The 22,993-nt window shown below is 36.7% G+C and overlaps 2 protein-coding genes across 9 annotated transcripts; both read right to left on the bottom strand.

The window, feature by feature from the left end:
• Positions 1 to 5,441: 5,441 nt before the first annotated feature.
• LOC126595623 (putative clathrin assembly protein At5g35200) lies at positions 5,442 to 10,602 on the bottom strand. 4 transcript variants are annotated; one of them, XM_050261907.1, is made up of 16 exons: positions 10,444 to 10,602; positions 9,994 to 10,139; positions 9,833 to 9,902; positions 9,384 to 9,481; positions 8,519 to 8,660; positions 8,319 to 8,419; positions 8,002 to 8,085; positions 7,777 to 7,827; positions 7,592 to 7,657; positions 7,423 to 7,488; positions 7,241 to 7,321; positions 7,078 to 7,155; positions 6,678 to 6,839; positions 6,512 to 6,587; positions 6,249 to 6,388; positions 5,442 to 6,081 (listed from the first exon to the last, which is right to left on the bottom strand). In XM_050261907.1, the coding sequence occupies exons 2-16, from the start codon at positions 10,075 to 10,077 to the stop codon at positions 5,647 to 5,649; spliced, it is 1,734 nt and encodes a 577-aa protein (XP_050117864.1). In that variant the 5' UTR covers positions 10,078 to 10,139; positions 10,444 to 10,602; the 3' UTR covers positions 5,442 to 5,646. The 4 variants fall into 4 exon arrangements, with proteins under 4 accessions (XP_050117864.1, XP_050117866.1, XP_050117863.1 ...); XM_050261909.1 differs by having other exon boundaries at positions 9,833 to 9,918; XM_050261906.1 differs by having other exon boundaries at positions 10,275 to 10,602.
• A 1,952-nt stretch (positions 10,603 to 12,554) lies between these two features.
• On the bottom strand, positions 12,555 to 22,603 carry LOC126596635 (uncharacterized). 5 transcript variants are annotated; one of them, XM_050263289.1, is made up of 15 exons: positions 22,262 to 22,603; positions 21,671 to 21,908; positions 21,510 to 21,592; positions 21,004 to 21,104; positions 20,719 to 20,841; positions 20,335 to 20,404; positions 15,860 to 15,946; positions 15,705 to 15,770; positions 15,476 to 15,568; positions 15,169 to 15,225; positions 14,945 to 15,073; positions 14,754 to 14,844; positions 14,164 to 14,252; positions 13,625 to 13,818; positions 12,555 to 13,003 (listed from the first exon to the last, which is right to left on the bottom strand). In XM_050263289.1, exons 2-15 carry the CDS (start codon positions 21,891 to 21,893, stop codon positions 12,898 to 12,900), a joined length of 1,512 nt encoding a protein of 503 aa, XP_050119246.1. In that variant the 5' UTR covers positions 21,894 to 21,908; positions 22,262 to 22,603; the 3' UTR covers positions 12,555 to 12,897. The 5 variants fall into 5 exon arrangements, with proteins under 5 accessions (XP_050119246.1, XP_050119247.1, XP_050119244.1 ...); XM_050263290.1 differs by having other exon boundaries at positions 21,510 to 21,589; positions 21,671 to 21,963; XM_050263287.1 differs by having other exon boundaries at positions 21,671 to 21,963.
• Positions 22,604 to 22,993: the final 390 nt, after the last annotated feature.

Here is a 22,993-nt window from a genome sequence, read left to right on the forward strand (position 1 = left end):
TTATGCAAAATTGAAAATTATTAAATGTTTATAGGTCCCCACCCCCCAAAACTTATGCTTACTGAAGATTCTATGAGTTGATACTGCACAAGTATTATGTTGAAAATTAATGTTTATATAAAACTGATGTTGCGGACTGATGCTACACACGTATTACGTTGAAAAAGTGTTGTTGCATCCAAAGTATTAAGTTCAACTTATGCTATGATTTATCATTTATGGACGTTGATAAGATCCTTCCATTTAGTAGCCCCTTATGGGATGGCATAGCCTTAAACAAAATTAAGGGTGAGGTTCAAAAATAGCAACCAATTGAAACGATAAATTCAATTGAAAGTATTATAGATGATATTAATAAAAATAGAGTATAAGTAGATTCATTGGTCAACTAACCCCCGCCCCCCCCAAAAAAAACTGATGCCAACTGATTAAGATTCTATGAGTTGACACTGCACAAGTATTATGTTGAAAATTAATGCTTATTTAAAACTGATGTTGCACACTGATACTTTGCACTTATGTTGCACACGTAGTACGTTGAAAAATATTAAATGTTTATTAGATGGGTCCCCCCTCCCCCCCCCCCAAAAAAAAACTTATGCCAACTGATTCTGCACGATTCTATAAACTAATACTGCATAAACAAATATATATGATAACTATACTGCAAAAAACAAAATATTACTTCGAAAATTGATGTTTATATAAAATTGATGATGCACAAGTATTACATTGATTATTTAAAATTGATGCTACACAAGTATTACGTTAAAAATAGTCTCCTATCCATACAAACATGAACTCAATTGCTAAAAATTGATTCTTCATAAGCATCAATTTTTAGCAATTGAGTTCATGTTTGATTCTATGAATTGACACTGCACAAGTATTATGTTGAAAATTAATGCTTATATAAAATTAATGCTGATTAAGATTCTATGAATTTATACAAACATGAGTTGATGCTACACAAAATATTACTTTGAAAATTGATGTTTATATAAAATTGATGATGCACAAGTATTACATTGATTATTTAAAATTGATGCTACACAAGTATTACGTTAAAAATAGTCTCCTATCCATACAAACATGAACTCAATTGCTAAAAATTGATTCTTCATAAATTGGGGAACCAAAAATTGTAAAATACAACAAACTGATATTGCATACAAAACGTGTAACCTAACTGATCTGATAAAAAACTTCCATAATACAAAAGAATCCAATACTCAAAAAATAAAAACAAAAATCAATTTAAAGTCTAACATGTCAGCTTGTTATGGTGTGAAATCTGATGACAACGACTACATCTTACACCTCTTGTCTCATTTTTAGACTTGTAACAATGAATACGTGGTCTACCACCTTGTCTCCTTGTAAAAGTGGGCTTAACAGGAGCATTTAGTAGATCAAAAGTGGGCTTGTTCAAGTCAGAAATAGGGACAATAGGAAACTGATAGCTTAGCTTATAAGAAGAAACTTTCTAGTAGTCATCCACAAATTCCTCAATATCACGACGATCATGCAGAATAACTTGCAATGCATGAGCACAAATGAATCCTTTATGCTTCCATTGAACATATGAACACTGGTGTTGATCCGACATAACAACAAAAGAGTTTTTATCCCCCAGAACCTCAAACACATCATCAAATTACCTACTAACAATCAAATGACTACCTTCTTGAACAAAACCTCTAAGATCATCTTCTTTTTGTGGATCATCTTCTTTTTGTGGACATACCAAAGAAAACCACTTTGCTGAAACACACTTCCTGTCATACATCATGACCATCAACCTCCCTCTGATTGATTCAATCAGATCAAGAATAGGCATCCAAAGCTCTTCATAAATCATTGACTTAAATGATTCTGCAATTGCATTTCTCATTTCGCCCCACCGATTTCCTCGAAAATGTATAATAGAATAATGCTCTTTTGGAAGATCATCTAAAAATGAATTAGAAATATCTCCGCCAACACTTCTCATTTTCTCAATATTCCTATCAAAATCTTCAACACTACATGCATATGGACAATTCTTGAAATATTCACACAACTGATCCTTCAAAAATTTATTAACTGTACATCGCCTCTCTAAATTTTCTCTCAAATGTATAATGCAGAAACCATAAGAAGCAATAGAAAAGTACTTTCGAATAGCATTCAAAGACCCATGATGTCGATCGGTAATAAACATGATATTTCTTCTTTGGTAATTTAATATCCGAGCTAAATGTTCAATAAACCACGTCCAATTCTCTTCATTTTCTATGTCAACATTACCATAACACACAAGAAAAATCTATGTATATAAAAAAAATTAATAATTATATCAAAAAACAAGTTCTGCACATAAACATTACTGATGCTGCACATTATTAAGTTAATGCTGTAATTTAATAAACTGATGTTGCATATTATTAAACTGATGCAACACTTTAATAAGCAGATACTGCACTTTAATAAACTTAAAAAAAATACCATTATTTTCATTTTTAGCACAACAACCAAGAAGAGTATCAGTATATCTTCCCTTCAAAAACGTACCATCAAGGAATAACATTGGTTTACACTATAGGAATCTTTTAACACAAGCTCCAAAAGAAATGAATAACCTTTCAAACCGATTACTATCATTATCAAGTTCTAGTGCACAAAACGATCCATCATTGGCACGCACAAACTCATTAAGGTACTAAGGCAAAAATCCAAATGAGAGAGCCTCATCATCATTCACCTCATTATATGCAATCTTTTTGCCACGCTAAGCTGCATGGTATTTAATATCAAGACCATAACTCTCTTTCACTTCTTTCACAACATCATTTGCCTTAATAGACTGATTCGAACAAACCTTGGCAACCAACAAAGAAGAAAAAACAGAAGGGCCAAACCTTTTATTCTCCTTTTGACGAATACGTCCAGTGCAAGTATGAATATTATTTTTTTTTAATGATAAAACAACCACTAGGTTGTTGCACAACAACATGAACACGCCATTAACACCCCTCCGACAGTTTCTTTGAGCAAACAGCAGTAACACACTTCCAATCATTCCTAGTGAACTTGAAATCAAAACCAAACTCAATATAGTATTGTGCAAGTTTTCTACGAAACTCAATTGCACCATCTTCATAATTTTGACCCTCATAAGAAATATAACTCTGCCACTCATTTGTTGCATAATGCTGAGGTCCATAAGAGCCATACTTACCCAAAAATTAGTTCTCATCTCTAATACTACTAGCTTCACTTAGGCAAGACAACACACTACTAGTATAAACAATAGACATCTCCTTCTTAGCTTGAACATAAACATCAATAACTAGATTTGAAATCAAGTTACTCACCAGAAGAAGGTTTGAATATCTTCATTACACTCTAATAAACAGTTTGGTTCACCTCCATATAAAGAGTATTTCAACAGAAAGCCTCCTAATGACAAACTTGGAAACCTCAAAGTCAATTGCCCACACAAATCCTCATAACTAGTATGCAGATAAAGCGGCACAACTAATGCACAATTTTCACATACACACTTCAACCTTTAACAACGGACATGATCTACACCCAAAAATAAAAAATAAAAACATCAAGTTAAACTGATGCTGCACATAAATAATTGTATATATCTATGCATTTTAAAATGTAAATCTATAATACATAAAACTGATGTTGTACAAATATCTGTAACACAGTGCAACACAAAAAACGTCAACAAGGATGTTGCACACTGATGCTGCACACTTATCTGCATAATAAAACTAATGCTGCACAAATATATGCAAATAAAATAACTGATGCTGCACAATTTTCTAATCCATAGTCCTTTAAATAAATATTTATATAAATTGATGTGGCACAAATATTATGTTGATTAAATAAAACTAATGATGAAAAATTTTCTAATCCATAGTCCTTTAAATATATTTATATAAACTGATGATGCACAAGTATTATGTTGATTAAATAAAACTGATGTTGTACAAGTATTAAGTTGAAAATTATTAAATGCTTATGGGGGGTTCTATGAGTTGATACTGCACAAGTATTATGTTAAAAATTAATGATTATATAAAACTCATGTTGCACAGTGATGTTGCACACTTATGCTGCACACGTATTACATTAAGAATTAATGTTTATATAAACTGATGCTGCACACGTATTACGTTAAAAAATGAAATGTTTATGTGGGGGTTCCCCCAACCCCCGTCCCCCCTAAAAAAAAACTTATGTCAATTGATTATGCATGATTCTATGAATTGATGTTGCATAAACTAATATATATGATAACTATATTGCAAAAAATAAAAGGAACTTCAATGAAAACCAAAAGTAGCACAATGAAAAATCGCCTTCGCCAAACACTCAATTAAATAAGCTCAAAACCAAATCAAAATCTTCAAAACTAAAAAACTGTGACTGAAAAAACAAGAACAATAAAAAAAAACTAAATGCGACCAATAAAAAACTGAAAAATCAGAGACTCTTTCAAAATCTAAACCAAAATAAATTCAGAAACACACAAACACTTCGAAAATCTAAATTGGAACACATAAAATTCAAAGAGATAAATATGAGATAAACACTTACCTTCGAAGAAAACTTGAATGATTCGAATATAAATTATGGCGAGAGATAATTGAGGGAGATGACGAAATATAAATCAGAACAGATAAACTTCATAGAGAAAGAAAAACAGCAGAGAAAATGAAGATATAATTCAAATGATTCGAATCACTGCCGATTGCTATTTAACAGAATACGGGAACTTCATTTCTAATGGAAAAATCGGACATGACATCATCTTACGCGGAATTTTAAAATGTCCTTTCTTGAAATGTTTAAAAAATGTTGTCTCAATATATAATTAAGTATTGAAAGTATACTCTAAGTGTACTTTTTCCTAGTTTAAAGGTTGTGTTTTGTTTAAAGGTTGTGTTATATTTTGTTTTACATCAAGTTTTGGTTATAATTATTATAAAATTAAAATGATGGCTATAACTTTATATGGAGCCTAAAATTTGGTTATTTCTTCCAAATTTTCCAAATCGCACGATGAAATAATACACGGTCCATTGGAGGCCTTTCCCTTCCATTTATATCCATTGGAGGCCTTTCCCTTCCACTTATATCCCTCTTATTCTTCTTTTCTTCTTTGTTCGGTTTAGTCCCTTGTGGTGGCTAGTTCTATCGCTGGATGCCGAGTTCAAGTCGAGTCTGCAAATTTGTTCCACAGGTTCTTGGTGGAAGCAGTTCGCACTTCAAAAATGTCATACACTTTTTGTTATTCTCTTTTTTTCACTAGGACTAAGTGCACGAGGACTTTTTTGAAGATCGAACAGCTTGGATTCATATTTTTTTTGTTTTTGAAGTTTAACAAGTTGTTCTTTTAGTCTTGGTTCAAAAGAAAAGAAAGGGAGAGAAGAAAATGAGAGAGAGAAGTCATTTACTATCGAAGCACATCTCAACCTGCAGCACAAGTAGTGCCTAAAATATGAACTGAAATGGCTGCTATTTTACACCAAAATTTTTCATGACTTGGATTGCCGCTGCTTTTCCACTGCAAAACTCAAACCTTGCTTGGGGCAGAAATCAGAAATGCTCAACTTCTTGTAGGGGATCAACTAAACCATGCTATTGCAAGAGTTCTGAAGGTGGTTGTGAATAACTCTGATCAATAGCGAAGGGATTGCTGGAAGAATTTGTAGGGTTATGGCTGATGTTGGTTAACTGCTGCTGTTGCACTTGCTGTTGCTGCTGCTGCATAATGAAAACTTGTTGTGGATGCATGAAAGGAGGCATTTGCACGTTGGTTGGCGGTATTGCAAGTGCATTGCTATACGAAGCATAAAATGGGACTTGGCCTTGTTGTACTTGTTGGGGCATGATAGCCATCTGCATGTTGGTTGGGTGAAATGGGGAGGCTAATTGGTAAGGATCAACAACATCATCAAAAGGATTAGACGGCATCTGTCTATGGTAGTATATCGCGTTATTATTCTGATTTTGTGTACTTGTGATTACACCATCGTACAGACTGTCCAGTGTCAACCTGTCCAGCCCAACACCCTGCATATTTTTTAACACAGAATAGCAATGTTACCCCAATCTTCTCAGTAATTTTTTCCAACAACCGGTTATAATTAAATTGGTGTTATCAGATTGCCTTAATCCAAATCCATAATCAGGACCGATTATCCTAAGTGCAAGCACGTGACAAGGAAAGGAAGCCTTACCGACTTTGTCTCTTCAACCGGAGCTACATTAGAAGTTGGTGCTGTAGCTGCAGCTGCATGGCAACTTGGTGCTGTAAAAAGTGCCACCTCCCAACTGGACTCCTCCGCACTTGTCGTACTCAGACATTCTTGTTTGGAATCTGATGTGATAAGATGTACAAGCCAAATAAACCATTTAGTAAATATATCCTTAGACTGTTAGACACTACATGCTAGGCAGCATAGTATCAATTAAAAACAAAGGAAAAGTAGAAGTTAATTACCAGGCTCAACGATTGCAAGTGCGAGGGAATTTTTCTCATCCGATTCTGATGTTGCCAGAGTTAATTCATCGAAGCTCTAGTATAAAGAGTGACAAGAACAGATGAGTGAAGGAAATAAAAATGCAAGTGTCCATTTTTATAACAAACTCAGCAGCATTTACCATACCAGGAGGTCAACAACATGTGATGTGGCAGCAGCCTCACTCTCACTCTTTGGGCCTTCATTTGATTTTTGTTCACTATTATTATCATCTGGTTCATGGTCAATTAAGAAATCACCTTCTATCGTCTCAACTTCCTTGGGAGCAGAATCTTGCTCATCATAGGTCTGATCACAAGTTATGCTGTTGATTAGCTCTATCATTGAGAAATTTTGGTGGAAAGAAGTTTGATGCACGAAGTATATAATGCGGTTACAACTTGTTATAATTGCCCACGAGAAACATACAAAAGATTTAGATTGTTCTATTATGTGGACATTAGCCTCCCTTCGATCAAACAAGTTTGTCAAATTATGGTGAGTGCATAACATGAGAACCACAGAACAAAAAGTTGAAGCATCATACCGGTGTACATTGAAGCGTTGTACTGCAGGGAGCCTCCTTCACATAATCTTCCATGGTAGTCAAGAATGATGCAGGGGGCTGCAGTTATAGATAATATCCACACTCAGGAATCAATTCAAGGGGGACTCATAAGAAATACAAAGTCAAAATTAAAAACTCCAACCCGTTCAATTTTAATGAATTTCAGTGCCCGTCCAAAATTAAGGCTCCTGCAGCTCTCAAAGAACTCCGATAACCTCTCTTCCTACAGCAACATAAAATGTTTCCAAATTTGAATATAAAGTTTGATATAACATCTTTGAAGGAAGCAATAGTACAACAACAAGAGCACTGAGCAACGTATACCTGACTTCCTGACTTCTTATATATTTCAAGTGCTTTAACTGCATCATTTCGCTGCATCTCAAAAAACTGCCAGAAAATACAGTGAGAGTGCTAGATTGATGTTTCATGGAAGCTAGCTAGGATGAACACAAAAGCCCTCCATATTGCACAGATGAAAACCAAGGCTCACCTTGTCAAGTAAATTGACAATACCACCATTAATTGCAGCATACAGCTTTGCACTTTCACCTGCAACCTGATGGAGGAACACCCTACGCAAGGTTAGAACGAAATGACACCAGATTCCAGGAGCTAATCTGAGGTTAGGTTATAGCTAGCTAGTAACAATATTGATGAGGTTCTGATAATTTTTACCATTGAAAGGGCATATTGAATCAAGACATTATATAGTGTTCCCACCTCTGGCTGCAAAACGGCAAGATATCGATACTTTCATAAAATATTTAAGGGGGAGAGACACAACAGTGGCGGATAAGATCAGTTTTCAATTTAAAATGCAGGAAAAATGAACATCTTGACACAAATTTCAAAGAGGATAATGAAACTACAAAAATAAAGTAAAAAAGCATGGATTCGCACCTGGCAATCAAGAAGGCGAGAAAGAAGCTGTTGCAAAGCGGGTAATTGCCTTAGTAAATCTGTGGTATCCAGTTCCATGGTTTTCTGTAGACATATCAAACATATTAGATCCTTTATTCGTAACAGCATCGCAAAACTGACCATTTATATGATCTGAAAATAGCAAAGAAATGTAACATACAGTTGACGTGTTAAAATCGATAGTGTTTAAGCATACCAAATGATGGGTTGGTTTAGCATAAAATTCAGGTTCAGTGGACTTTAACATATTGAAGCTCAGCTTGCTTACACATAATGATTTAATTCAAACTGCGTACCGAGTGATCTTTCTGAACGTCATACTTCAATACCCGGAAACATTCAAGGTGCTCTTCAAGATATGATGCATATGTCCGCACCCAGGCAGAATAACCCAATGCTTGATGCCAAAACACACCTCAATGGTCAGTCTTAGCAGTGCTAGCTAGAAAACCTCTTCAGATAATAAATCAATGGTAAGAAAAGGAATAGTACGTACCACTTGTACTTGATTGATCCCAAACATGAGATAAATCCAGTATATGACCTCTACTCCAGCTATATTTGACTAGCGAGTCGCAAAATGTATCATCAACTTCCCTCAACCCACGGTGCACAACAATCACAGTTTTCAGTGCTACCTAGGCATATACGTAACTCCAAGCTGAGACTCTTTGTATTCATACAAATATTGTTTATATTCATACATTAACAAATAATGGGAAATGTCCATTGCAGACGGAGATCATTAGAAACAAGAATCATATATGCGGAGAGTTATTTGAAGAAACATGTATATACAACTAATAAAACAACATGGAACCAGGAGTTATATGCTTCTTTTTTTGTCAGGTTGAATACATTTCAAATATTGTCACAACACGAAATCAAGGGGTTACGGCAACCATCAAAAAGCAGGTCATCAGGTCTAGTGTTAGCTGAATAATCTGATATTTCGATACGAAACTGGTATTGAATAAAGAAAACTTGAGGGTTCTAGTTTACATTTATTTTCCCTTTCTTGATCTAGTACTGCATGAATAATACTTACTACCTATATCTGAAAGGATCCGATGTAATATGACTTTAATTTTACCACCATTATTGCCTATATTATACATTGGTAGAGTGGAAAATCAGTTAAATTTGAGAAGAAAAACCACTTCCTCTGAGCTGTTGAAAACACTAAACCGTTCGGATCCATTAGTAGATTATCTATGATATATTTATCGACTAACCCAATCTTATCATATGCAATTGACATCTACTCCCTGAACCTATCAGTTACTTCTGCTGTATGTATGCACTACATCAAGCAGTTGTAAAGGGAAACAAAATAAGCAAGGTGGTCAATAGGAGCATACCTTCCAACTGTGGGTCTTAGAAAGACGCCTGGCAAGACCAAAGATGCAATACGCAACTTCAGCACGAGGTCTTGAAGCTGACACTGCATTTAATATAGCTGGCAACACAAGAACATAAGCAATCTAAGTGAAGAGATGAAATGAAAGTAGGTGAGTAGCAAACTTGTCATTTTCTGAATTGACATTAGATACTCGGAAAAACTTATTGCTGAAATTTCTCGGCATCCTATCCATGTAACACAACGAAAAAGAAATCTGAAAACATTGGTTTATAATCAGAGGCTACTTTTCTGGTAGAACCGAACTGAATAATTGAACGCTCAATTTCCCTAGCTATCAATGGGAATTTTCATATTACAGATCAAAAGTATCCAATCAAATGAAAACCATAGATAAATAAACTCAACGGAACAAGCATTCATGTTGGCAAGCAACAACAATTCACACACTTATAACATGTTTCTCCTTGGGCAGTAGTTCATCATGATTCGTGGCCTTGGCGATGGCAATGTCCAGTGCCTGCATTGCATATCCCCTATCAAGATTTATGAATCATAAAGTGATCAATCTGATAAACTAAGGTGACAACGCACACATGCTTTAAAATTACCTTGAAATCACCATTGGCTTTCGCCAATCCAACTGTTTTCAACGCTTTTCTTAAGCTTTTCTGACTGCCGGCTCCTGCTGCCATTCCCGTTCAAGAGGATATGTATATAATTCTCCAATCCCCTGTGAATAAGCTCCGACACCAAACTGAACAAAACACTCCAAATTTTAATGTCGACGCAGAACTTTATTTGAAGCACAAAATCGAACAAAATGTGTTTCAAACTAATGAAAAAGAAATGCACAATGATCGTTTTATTTCGTGGTTAATATCTATAGTACCTCAAGGATCAAGAAACACCTTCGGCAGTACAAATTCTCGTATCAAGAATTGAAACACTTTCATTCAAAAGTGATTGAAATGAAAGAAGCCCTTGTCATACAAACCAAACATATATTATGTTGTTAATCGCTCCTAATGCCAATTCCCTATTAACAAGCATGCACTTACGCATATTCAAATTGATATGATCTGCGAGGGTTTGATTGCCTGCCAGAGACAGGCAGTGATCATAGGGAATGGCCGGATGTGGACTCCAAAATTGCAAGGACGAAGACGAACGCGTGAAAAAGGCCTCCGCGTTATATTCGCACCACAAATGGAGGTGATATGAAATCCCGCGACATTATTCAGTTATTTAAACTATCCCGCGACATTATTGATCAATTATTTAAACTAACACGTTTTAATATTTGTTGTGATTTCACAAAACCCGACAAGGCTCGAAAATTACACTAGTATTCCCAGAAATTTCAAATTATAAAATAAAAAATATACACCCCTTCCAGTCTTTTTGTATTTTCATATGTAACTTCCTTAGGTTTTACAGCTTTCACATAACTCCTTCCTTACAACAACAAAAAAATACGATAAATCTCAGGGGATGTTCTTGTAATTAACTCTAAATTTGTCAAATAAAGAATTATCACGGAATGAGCTTTTCGAAAACAAATATGACTTTCATAGGTGTTGGTACAATTTTTGAAACGTCATGACCTTTTATGAGAATACAAAAAACATTGGTGTGAAGTGTAAATAACTCTTTCAAATTTTATACTTTTTTGGGAGCTGTTAACATTGGCACCGGCCACTCAGTACTATGGACTGCAGTATTTCTCATTACTTGTAAGTAAGAGATTTTATGTTTGAATCTCGTAGACAACGAATTCAATACCAAATTAGGTTGTCTATTATGTGGTTTAACCGAACTTTTCCTCCTCTTAGTGTAAAATATATTGTTGTACTAAAAAAAAAAACTGGCACTCTGAAATAGCCATTTAGAGAAAGAAATTCAAATAACATTTTTTAATTTTTTTTAATCTGATTTTATCGTTTAAGTTCCATTTCTACATCTCTTGCTTCATATTTTTCGTCTTTGCGAGATACTGGGCTCCACATAAGTGTGGGGAAATTCGTACACAAAAATATTTTGTGACTCATTCAGGGACTTTCTTCTTATATTTGAAACCTTCCTTATTAAAAATTATGCAAAATTATTCCTTTAAAAAATCAATTAAAATTAAAGTCGTTTAGTTAGTTGAATTATAGCTAGTGTGGATGGGTTGATTACATTATTTTCCATAATATTTTATAATATCAAAGGTCCCTAAATCTGTGAAGAACTCTTTTGGGGTAGGAATTTACCTCTAATAAAGGTGCCCATTTTGATCCTTACATGCAATTAACCCATTCAACTAACTACGCCAGATGAAGGACATTCAGTTTATGGGATTTAAAAACAGCGTGCAGAGCAGATGGGTAAAAAAATCCAAATGACTTTGGCATGTGAGTCTGCGACTAATAGAGGATGAGATCTGTACGACTGTATGGCTTTGACTTTTGCACTTGAGAAACTTTGCCTGCAAGAGATTCATGCAGGAAAGGTTCAGGGCTGTGATTTTTTTAAACAAATTTCAGTGTTCAACTGCAAACATTATGATTCATCTTCTATCAATAGATAACTGTTGAACGACTAATGATTTCAAATTTAGTCAATTTTTTTGCAGAGATAATCTTTAAAGAGTAAGTTAAGCAGTTTGAAACATGCAAAATAAGGAGAAATGTGAAGGTTAAAAGGAGAAGATCCTAATAAGGTCGTCAACATTCTCTTTATCATTTTTTTTCCAATCCAATCCTTCTCTTAGAATCCTTTCTCTTAGTTTGTTTTGCGTAGTATGGGTTTGGCAAGAGATGTGACTGAATTTTTGTGAAGTGGGTTTTTTAATTTAGCTTTTGTGCGTGTTAAATTTGCCTTTTTAGGCTTGTGTCTTTTGTTCGTGTCTCATGGTGGTGTTGTTGTAGTTTATCATGATGCAATTGGTAGCTTCGTAGGCGGGTTTTTGCGCAGCGACCCTATCTGAACGGCCATTATTTGTTTCTTTTGCAGTTCCTCTTTAGATTGGCAATGCTGGCCTTGTTTTTATTTGAGTTATTTTTATTTGAGGATCCTTCGGATTTAATCCAAGATGCGATGTTTGAAGTTTGTACTTTCTCGAGTTGCTAATAAGACCGCTATCGTTTCATCTAGAAAACATATATAGTTGAAAGCCTTAACTCATTCATTGAAGAAAACGAAAAGTTGATATAACTCCTTCACACTATCATTCAAGTAATTCCTCTTCATTTATAAGTAAGAGGTCTTAGATTCGATTTTCGCCAAAAACGAATTTGAACCACATTATTGCTTAACCTATTGTGAGGCTAAGCCCCTTGGTATAATATCGTTTGTTAAAAAAAATTAAAAAAAAAATATTCTGATGACCTGGTTAAATAGCCCATGAATCACAAGGAAGTAATCAAGCCTCAAAACTATACAATGATGGTGAATGCTGCTGATTCTTGAAATGCAACCATAGAGTTAACAAAACGATGGTTTACTGGAGTAAGCTGGATCTGTTTATGGCATCATACTTGCACCATCTTATTGAGATTCACACCTTCCTGTGAATTCTTCTCAGCCAATGTTTCGGCATGGTGCTCCAAATATTCTTTGCTATTCATCTCTGTTAATCTGCACTCCACAGTGGTTTCACAATCAATACTAGCAAAGTTGCAATATTTTGATCAAAAAAGCAAAGTTGCAATATAGAGAGATCCAGAACAACCAGATTGACAACTTCATACAACCAAAACTACGTCGTGTCAAAATAGACTTATTCGTCAAGTTTTTTTTCCATTCCCTTCCCAATTCGATCCCAGAAACCTTAAGTCACTTATTTTCAGTTACACTTATTTCGTTTTAGGGGTTGTAAATGGTGAAAGTAGGACAAAAACATGACACAAGATTCTAAACGAGATATTCTGGTTCCAGTTGTAAAAGGTTAGGATAAGACAATGCATGCCTAAAAGAGGTGAAGGAGAACAAGACCTTTTGATGACCCAAAATTTCTAAACATAATGCACGCCACATTTTCTTTCCCGCCCTTAAATCCAAACCAACAGAATTGATTGAATACTAACCTCGGGAATTTCATCCAATCAAAGCGTGCATATTTTCAAGAAAATTGGGAAAGTTGTCATGTAGTACTAGAAAGGAAGCGCCAATGAGCAATAATAGACAAATGAGACAGGTACAAAGATAGAATCCGAGTTCCAAACTAATTACTATTATCGATTCTGCAGAGGAACATACCTACTAATGGTGCGGTCTTTGGCAAAACCCAATTCATTATCCACACACAGCCCCGCAACATCATTTTTCCTTGACCTCGAAGAGGTTCTAGGCGCAATTTGTTGGGCATCAGCGATTGTCACTATCTTTTCAAAGAGTTCAAGGGGAGTTCCCTCAGCTGTACACAAAAGCCTGGCCTTGTTCTCGTACATCACCTGTGGCCACATTAGTGAATAGCATAATTTAATACAGCTTATCTATTTCGAATGCTACAAATCATGATGGGGGAGAAAGGAATGGTGATTAAGCTATAACCCAAATGAAGTTACAGCAGTATCCTGTGGAGGACAACCAAAGATATGAACAAATCTTATTCCCTAATATTTCGGAAAAGCGGAATGTTGATGTGTTTGGGAATTAGAAGGAAAAAGAGGAGGTATTGAAAAAGATTTTACGTAGGAGATGTGTTCCCTTCCGTGTCAATTTGGAGCATGAACTGCTGAATTCCAAAAGTTGTAACTAAAATGGCCAACCTATTTATGAAGAAACAGAGAACATACATCAACTAGAGTGACAAACCGGTATGCAGCTGTCCTATTGTGGAGTCCGAAAACTGGGACGCCCTCCAATGCCAAGGTATGGTAATTCTCTGTAAAAGGAAAATGCAGAACCTTTAAGAGAACTTATTCTTGATTCTTGAAATACGAAATTTGCATAATAGGGTGTTTGGCAGCTCCTACTACTAAAGAAGAGCCAATAGTTCTAAGGAAATACGATTTCAATCTTTGTGCATCCAAGTAAAAATAAAATCTATAAGGGTTCACCAAGATCTATATCTATCATTCATATGTCACATATAGGAATAGCGGATAAAAGACACATGAATTTTGAAACTGCGCAAGTATTAGTCAAGAATAAGATGAGAAGAGGTTTTAATTAAAAAAAAGAATACAGGGAAGTATGATCCAATGTTCGACATCCAGATTTATGTTTTGCAGCTCCTATTCTTAGTGTAGGACTGCAACAGTACTAAATATTAATTTGAATCCATTCCCAAGACTCAACACAACGATGTCATATATTGCTATCTGAAATTAAATTTAATATCCTAATATGAATGAAATGATCGAATCTGCTAGGCTTTACTTACTGCACAATCCCAAATAATCTGCAGCTCCCAATGGTCTGTCACAGAGTTCCTCAAAAGGAAAATACGCACATCCATTAGCACCTAGCGGAACCTTACAGGAATTAAAAAAACATATAGTCAGATCCAAAAGTCAACATGACTACATAATATTTCTCAGCAAATGCCTCACCAAAAGGCAACCAAGAAAGTACCTTTAATGTCCTTCCCATTACTACTTCTGCTTCTTGTGGAACAGCTTCGTGTTCCCCAATCAATTCTTGAAATTTTTGCTTAAGAAATCCCGACAAATCTTTGCCAACAAAGTAGAAACCCTGCTCCGCCTGTAGTTAAGGTGCAATCATGAGATTCGATATTTATAAACATTAGGTAATATCACCTGAACTGTGGAATAATCTTAGTGGACTTGATATCTTACCGAAGTCAGTTTCCGGTAGTCTACTGCAGAACCAATTTCATGAACTACACATCTTTCCTACAGCCAAAATATCCCGTTGTTATGAAGTGCAAACTAAATAACAGATTAGGAAAGCATGATAAAAAGTCATGCACACAATGCATACATAAAACAAATATTCTAGCACCAAACAAAACCCAGTTAAAGATTTGGTCACTCCACAAGTGGTTTGGCTACATTTTAACTTGTTCTGTTCCAAGCGTATTTTAAAATCACTGGTATGAACCAATCTAATAATGAGCAGATGAGATCACATCCAGATACATACCTTCAAAGTCGCAATGAACGGCAGAAAAAGATCCCTCTGCAGTCCACCTTCATACAGCTTATCTGGAGCACGATTGGAGGTGGAAACAAGGATCTAAACTTGCCTCACACAAAAAATTAAAAATCAAAATCAAAACAAAGAAAATTGTATGAATTTCATTGGAAACTGCATAGATTCAGTGTATAAAAGGCCATGAGCACAAGAGAGTAAATAAAAGTAAACTACTTACAATACCATTATCGAAGAGATGTCTAAACAGACGATTTACTATTAATGCATCAGCAACATCAGTCACCTACAAAAGACCACAGGATAATCAGTACAACAAAAGAACAAGTAGTATGATATGATTTCCAATCATATTTTCGCATACTAGTGCTCTACCATGAATTCATCCAGACACAACAAGACTGCCTCGTCCGATATCTCTCCTGCAACAACTTCAAGTGGATCTTCTACACCCTGGTGCTTCTGAGAAAATATACAACATCCACACTAACCTTAACAGGTAGTTTTATAAGAACTAGTACCAAAGCAACAAATGTCCAGAATGAAATGTGTTTGTACCATACTTAGGGCCTTCGTATTTAGATCTCGTATAAATACTCGAGGGACTCAAATGTAATTATGTAATAAATGAAGGGGCAAATATGTAAAAAGGGGAGGAGCCTTTAGTCTATAAAAGGGCCTCCTCACCCTCACAATCAGGGGGCTCTGAGATTCAGAGCGAAGCTCTCACCCTCAAAATCCTCTCACAAACAGAAAAATACAATATCAGTATGGACGTAGCCCAAACATTGGGGTGAACCACGATACATCTTATGTTCTTTACTTTCTTGCAGATTCACGGTCGGATTTACGTTGTTCCAAGACCCCTCCGGTTTTGTGCATCAACATTTGGCGCCGTCTGTGGGAATCGACACGAAAAAAATATGTCGGTTCTCTTTCATTTTTTTCATCACATCTCACCACCGTGAATTTGCAAAATCACAAAAAACTCAGAAACCCAATAACCTTTCTCTCTCTCTCCCCTCAGTCGTAGTCAGTACTAGCACATTTTCCAATCTGAATCCATATTTGGGGATCAAAGAACACAAATCTCTAAACCAAAGCGGAAAGCAAGAGGAGAAGGAAGAGAGAGAAGAAAAGAATCAAAGCAGAAAATATAGGTGGCTACAATGGCGGACAACAAAGAAATCATCCCACCGCCGTACGACGTGAACACCAAATGGGACGCCTGTCTCGATCTGACCGTCCGCCGCTTCGTCTACTCCTCCTTGGGTGGTGCCTTTGCCGGTCTCCTTTTGTTCAGAAGTCCTGTGTCTCGTTGGGCTTCTATAGCTTTTGGCGCTAGATTGGGCATTGGATCTACATACACAAAGTGCTCTCGTTTATTTAAGGGATCTCCAGCAAAGTCAGCCACCTCCTCTCTCCCTCCCTCTCTCAGTTCTTCATTTCTCTGAGCTTCTTCAGGAGCTGCAACTCAGAGTTTGAGCTAAATATGGAAAGCCATCAGCTTCCATTCCCAAAGTTGCTTCTTGCATGTCTCATCTGTTCCTCTACATTTTTGTTCTTTGCAACTTTTGGTCATTCAGCCACCACTGCCAAGCTTCACACTCAAGAGGTCAAAGTTGCTGGAGGACCGTATCGCCCATCAAAACCATGGGATCCAGTCCCTCCTCGTCAACAATCAACGGCTGGCAGCAGCCCACGTCGCTCTCAAGCAGGACGAGGAGCGAAACGCCGCCGTCTTAGCCTCCAAACCTGATTCCCTTAATCTCTCCCTGCCACCGCCGTCATCATCCATGGCCGACGCTCTCGAGGCACCTAAGACCCACACTGTACAGCGCTGTCGAATCCAACCCCAAAAGCCCAAAAGGAGAAATAGATTGTTTTCATTGATTAAATTATCGGGTCGATTGAAATGCAGAAGAGCCAGCGATTTTTCTGGGTTTTAAAGTCGTTGGGAAAATCGCCTGCGAGTTGATGGAATCGATGCTCGTAGTGTTTCAATTTCCCGCATTTCATGGAGGTGATGATGCGGCGTAGTCCATGTCCTTCACCCAGATTCGCAGTCGTCATCCTCAAGGTTCATGGAAGCAGCTGTGCTTAGTACGGAACGGATTTCCACTTTCCAAGCTATTTGCTTTTGCTTGGTTATGCTTCCATCTATTTCAGATTCCACCGCAAAAGCAAATGGGTAGAGGATGGGTACCTCAGATTCGAAGCCACTAACGCAATATGACTCCACCACCGGTCCTACGCACCTCAGATTCCATGTCACCGATTTCCACTCCAATCACTGGAAGGCCGTTGCTTCCCTAAAGTCTCAAGACGTAAAGCTTGTCTTCGACGATGAGTAGCACATGGGTGACACTGCAAAAGCAAGGAATAAAGGGAAGTCTCAAAACGTAAAGCATGTTTTCAATGATGAGTAGCACATGCATGATAGCAGCGCAGAGACAGAGACAGAGAGAGGTGCGAAAGAAAAGCAGAAAGTAAAAGCAGAAAGCAAAAGTAGAAAGCAAAAGAAGATAAAAAGAAGCAGACATAATTGTGGTGGTGATGGCATGCAAAAAAAGGAATTATAGGCGTGACCCATTGAGTAAAGGGTCGGATTTATTTTTAAATGATGTAATTTATTTTTCTTATTTTTCGCAAATATCTGTATAACCCCATCAGAGGATAATAAAAAAAAATTAAAAAAAAAAGGCAAGCCCAAAATAATGGGCTGGAATGTTATGTGGAGGGTGAAGACCCATATGCCCAAAAGAGCCAGACCCTCTATTATAACCAACCAGGTGATCAAAAGTACGTTCAGTACTCCAAAATTATTCGGCAACCTGTCTCTATTATCACCAACCAGGTGATCAAAAATACGTCCAATACTACAAAAATTATTCGACAGCCTGCCTCTATTTTCACCAACCAGGTGATCAAAAGTACTCCCAGTACTCCAAAATTATTCGGCAGTCTGCCGCTATTATCACCCACTAGGTGATCAAAAGTATGTCCAGTACTCCAAAATTATACATGAGCATCACTCATGTCAATTATACATAAACATTCATGAGCATCACTCATGTCAATCATACATAAACATGCATGACCATCATTCATGTCAACATTCATGAGCACCACTCATATCAACATTCATGAGCATCACTCATATCAACATCCATGGGCATCACTCATGTCAATCAACATAAACATTCATGAGCATCACTCATGTCAATCAACTTCAAAAGCTTCATTTATAGAGCTTCAACATCAAAAGCTTCATTTACAAAAGCTTCATCTTCAAAGCTTCACTTGCAACGCCTCACCTACAAAGCTTCAGTGCAGGGTATACAAATCCTATCTCCGAACAACCGCCACTTCGGCCTATACATGAATTCAATTTGAAGTCTCCAACCAACACTCTATTGACTGAAGACTTGGGGGACTACACTATGTACCATATATTGGGCTTCCACAACTGGACCTCATGAAAAGTACTTGGGGGACTTAGCCCATCACTTAGGTATTAAGGAGCGAGCCCTTATTTTATAAAAGGGACTCCCTCACCTTCATTAGAGAGCATCACCGCCAGCTGAACAACCGCCTCGCCGCGAGTATCACTCCTAACCCATCAATTATGTATTGAGGAGCGAGCCCTTATTTTATAAAAGGGGCTCCCTCACCATCATTAGAGAGCATCGTCGCCTATTGAGCAACCGCCTCGCCGCAAGCATAAACTCTAGCCCATCATTTATGTATTGAGGAGCGAGCCTTTATTCATGTATTGAGGAGCTAAGCAACCAACTCGCCGCGAGCATCACTCCTAACCCATTATTCATGTATTGAGGAGTGAACCCTTATTCTTTAAAAAGAACTCCCTCACCATCATTAGAGAGCATCGCCACCTACTGAGCAATCGCCTCGCCACGAGCACCAACTTTAGCCCATCATTTATGTATTGAGGGGCGAGCCCTTATTCTATAAAAAGGACCCCCTCACCTTCAACGCCACAAGCCGAGCCAACCAAGGCAACATAAGCCACAAGTCGAGCAGCCTCACAACATGTGCTACTTTTAGTTGAGCATCATTTCACATTGAGCACCATCTCATATCAAGTATTTAGTTCTAGACGACATCTAGTTACTTCGGCCCACACATGGACTGAATTGCAAGTCTCCAGCCAAAAGACTCTCTTGACTGAAGACTTGGGAGGCTACTGTTTGTACCATACTTAGGGCATCTGTATTTAGATCTCGTATAAATACTCGAGGAACTCAAATGTAATTATGTAATAAATGAAGAGGCAAATATGTAAAAAGGAGAGGAGCCCTTAGTCTATAAAAGGGCCTCCTCACCCTCACAATCAGGGGGGCTCTGAGATTCAGAGCGAAGCTCTCACCCTCACAATCCTCTCACAAAGAAATACAATATCAATGTGGACGTAGCCCAAACATTGGGATGAACCACGATACATCTTGTGTTCTTTACTTTTTTGTAGATTCATGGTCGGATTTACATTGTTCCAAGACCCCTCCAGTTTTATGCATCAACAAAATGAACAGTTAGTTTTGATGTGTGGATGAATATTAACTTACTAAAAAAAATGTGTTCCTAATCCGGAAGTATGAAAACCAGTTGTACTGTAAATGCACAGCTCTTATTTTGAAATAAAATCTCTCTTTGCAAAATTACTGTAAGACAACCTATTCGGATATCTACTGCACTACATGATACATTTCTCACAATGGGAGTTAAACAATGTAACCCTAAAACTTTACCAAACACAGCCTACGTTCGCATAAGAAGATATTTCTCAGATATGACAAACGAAGTTTTTTTTATCAAGAATTGCATCTTACTCGCAATGTTTTATGTACGTTCAGCATAAAGTCATGAAAATGAATCCTCTTTTTCCTCCAACTGCATTGTCTGAGAAATGAAAATCAAAGTATTAGTAGATAAATATGGCAATATGTGATGGAGGTCTGAGAAATGAAAATCAAAGTATTAGGAGATAAATATGGCAATATGTGATGGAGGAAACGTTGGAAAAGTTGTTAAAGTTGGAAAAGTTGTTAAAGTTGGAAAAGTTGACATTCAAGAACAGAAATAAATAAATTTTGATAACCACCAAGATCCATTGTATTTACAAGGACTGTTCCACAACGATTATGAACAACAACGTGACAATATCTAGAAAATTAAACAATAATATAACAAAAAGAACATTCATTTAAACTTACAGCTGATCAAAAAACAAGTCCATCAACATGGTTTTACCGGTTCCCACTCCTCCATATAGATAAAGACCTCTGACAGGTGAGGTTGAAGATTGTGGGATGAAACGAGACCACAGCCACCTACTCCTGTGTACGGACAAAAGGATGAATGATTGGTAAATACTTCTAGATGGAACAAATTAGAAGTAGGAAAGAAAAAATTCACCACGAAGCTAATGATAGGCTAGACCAGCCTACAATTTGAATTTGGATCACAAGTGGTGAAATTAAAGAAGTTTCAAAGAGTACCTTCCAGATTTTGCAGAAGTTGAATATCTATCCAACCGGCAGGCATCAGCTGATTGAACAAGTTCATCATAAAGCCTTTGGAGTTCTCTTAAGGTGCCTACCTGCAAAAATTAGTCGTTTAAAAAAGAAAGAAAAATAAATAAAGAACGCATATTAATTGTCTTAAGCAATAGTACAGTTCTTTCAGCTGTTATCCAACCAGAGCACCCCACATTTAACACATGATTTACTAAATAAGACCGAGAGTTTAAATATTCTGAACCAAATTACGGGATAATTTCCCTCTAAATAGTGTCCAGTAACAAACATTATCTGTTCAACCAAAACAAACAAACAGTATGTGAAAACATGAAGCTGACTTCCAAGGTTTGCATGCACTGTCACTGCGCCATTTAGCACTTCAAATTTCGAATGAAGGAAGATACCAAACAGTGTTTATTCTTACCATTTCCTATTTATCCATATGGAACTGATAAAGAATACACCCACTGAGTTGTTTTCCGTACCTGGCAGGCATCACCGTCAACAAGTTCCCCTGCAGCAATTCTTCGTTCATACTCAACAAGTGGCCCCGCTTTTTTTACATCTGCTATTGAACTCAAAACCATCGAAACTTAGACTAGAATGCTTCTTTACAAACTAAGACTACCCAAAATAGAAGAAGTACCTCCATTAGTAACTTGAGCTGCATCAATTGACAGAGCTCTCGAGACCATAAGCGTGGGGGGTGGAAGTATATCAAACTCGCCATTTTTAGCTAATTGATGAGCAACGCCAGCACAGGTGTTTACCAACAGCTTCTGCCTTGTCACAAACCCACTTGAGTAATGACATGCTTGATGCCGCAAAGACAATCTACATTGGCGAATAGATCGAGCAATCGCTCTCATTTTCAATCCAAGGCTCTGATAAGAATCGAATTTCCAATAGGCTTGCTTAACGTATCGGACTAACCAAACCCTACAGTTTGTGGTAAGAAAAAGATACTAGTAATAATTACAAGTTCCTGCACATATTAAGTCAATAATTTTCCCTCAAAAAAAAAACAAAAAGTCAATAATTGTTCATTGGTCGTTTTACATATGATAATTTAAATTCAAGAAAAAATGGATCAGTTGAGCCCTAATTCAAGAAAACAGCTTAATTCTATTTACCACCCAAAATTATTTATAAAGTAGAAAAAGAAATCATAACATCATATTCCAGAATTGCAGTAAAAATTTAAGAACACAGAAAGAAAGTAAAACCAAAAACTCACCTGAAGAAGTGCCCTGAACTGCTTGCTGGGTTTCTGCTTTGAATTTGAGATAAAATTGCAAGTTACAACAAAACCAGCAAATAATCAAAAGACAGGAACCTCGGATTCCGACTTCTTGTGAGGAGGTTGGGTTTGGTTCGGTTGGGTTGGATTTTCCAATACAAACTACAGCACGTTTGATTTGCTTTGGCCTCCCTCTGAGCTGCTTAAGTTTGACCATCTCATCTCATCCCATCCCAACAAAATCTTCACCACCGTCATTTGAGCTTTTTTTGGTAACTATCTCCCTCTCTCTTTCTCTCTCTCTCTAAACTTTTTTCTGATTTGTTTGTTTGTGTGTACCAAAAAGATGGAATATTTCTTCAGATTTATTGTGAAAAACTTAAAAGCAAAATTGGGTGGAATATCCAATTTACAAACTCAATAACCAATAACAGTCTTCCACCAACCACTTAGTAATACGATCTAGTGATCTTAAGTATCATTCTAGGCAATGATAATTTAAACTAATAACATAAAATATAAGCTTTAAAACTCCCCAAACCATCTCCAACCACCGAGCTAAAATAAGTTTTGAGAAAAAAATATATCTATAGGCTAGATTCCCCTCAAGATTTAAGTCTGACTTAAACTATTCTGGACTCACCAAACTGTCATATTTCAAACATCTTTTTGTCTTTTACTTATAATCCAACAGCTGTGATCAAATGAGATCAAATCTAATGGTAAAAA

This window comes from Malus sylvestris, chromosome 13, assembly GCF_916048215.2.
Source record: "Malus sylvestris chromosome 13, drMalSylv7.2, whole genome shotgun sequence".
In the NCBI taxonomy this organism is placed as follows: domain Eukaryota; kingdom Viridiplantae; phylum Streptophyta; class Magnoliopsida; order Rosales; family Rosaceae; genus Malus; species Malus sylvestris.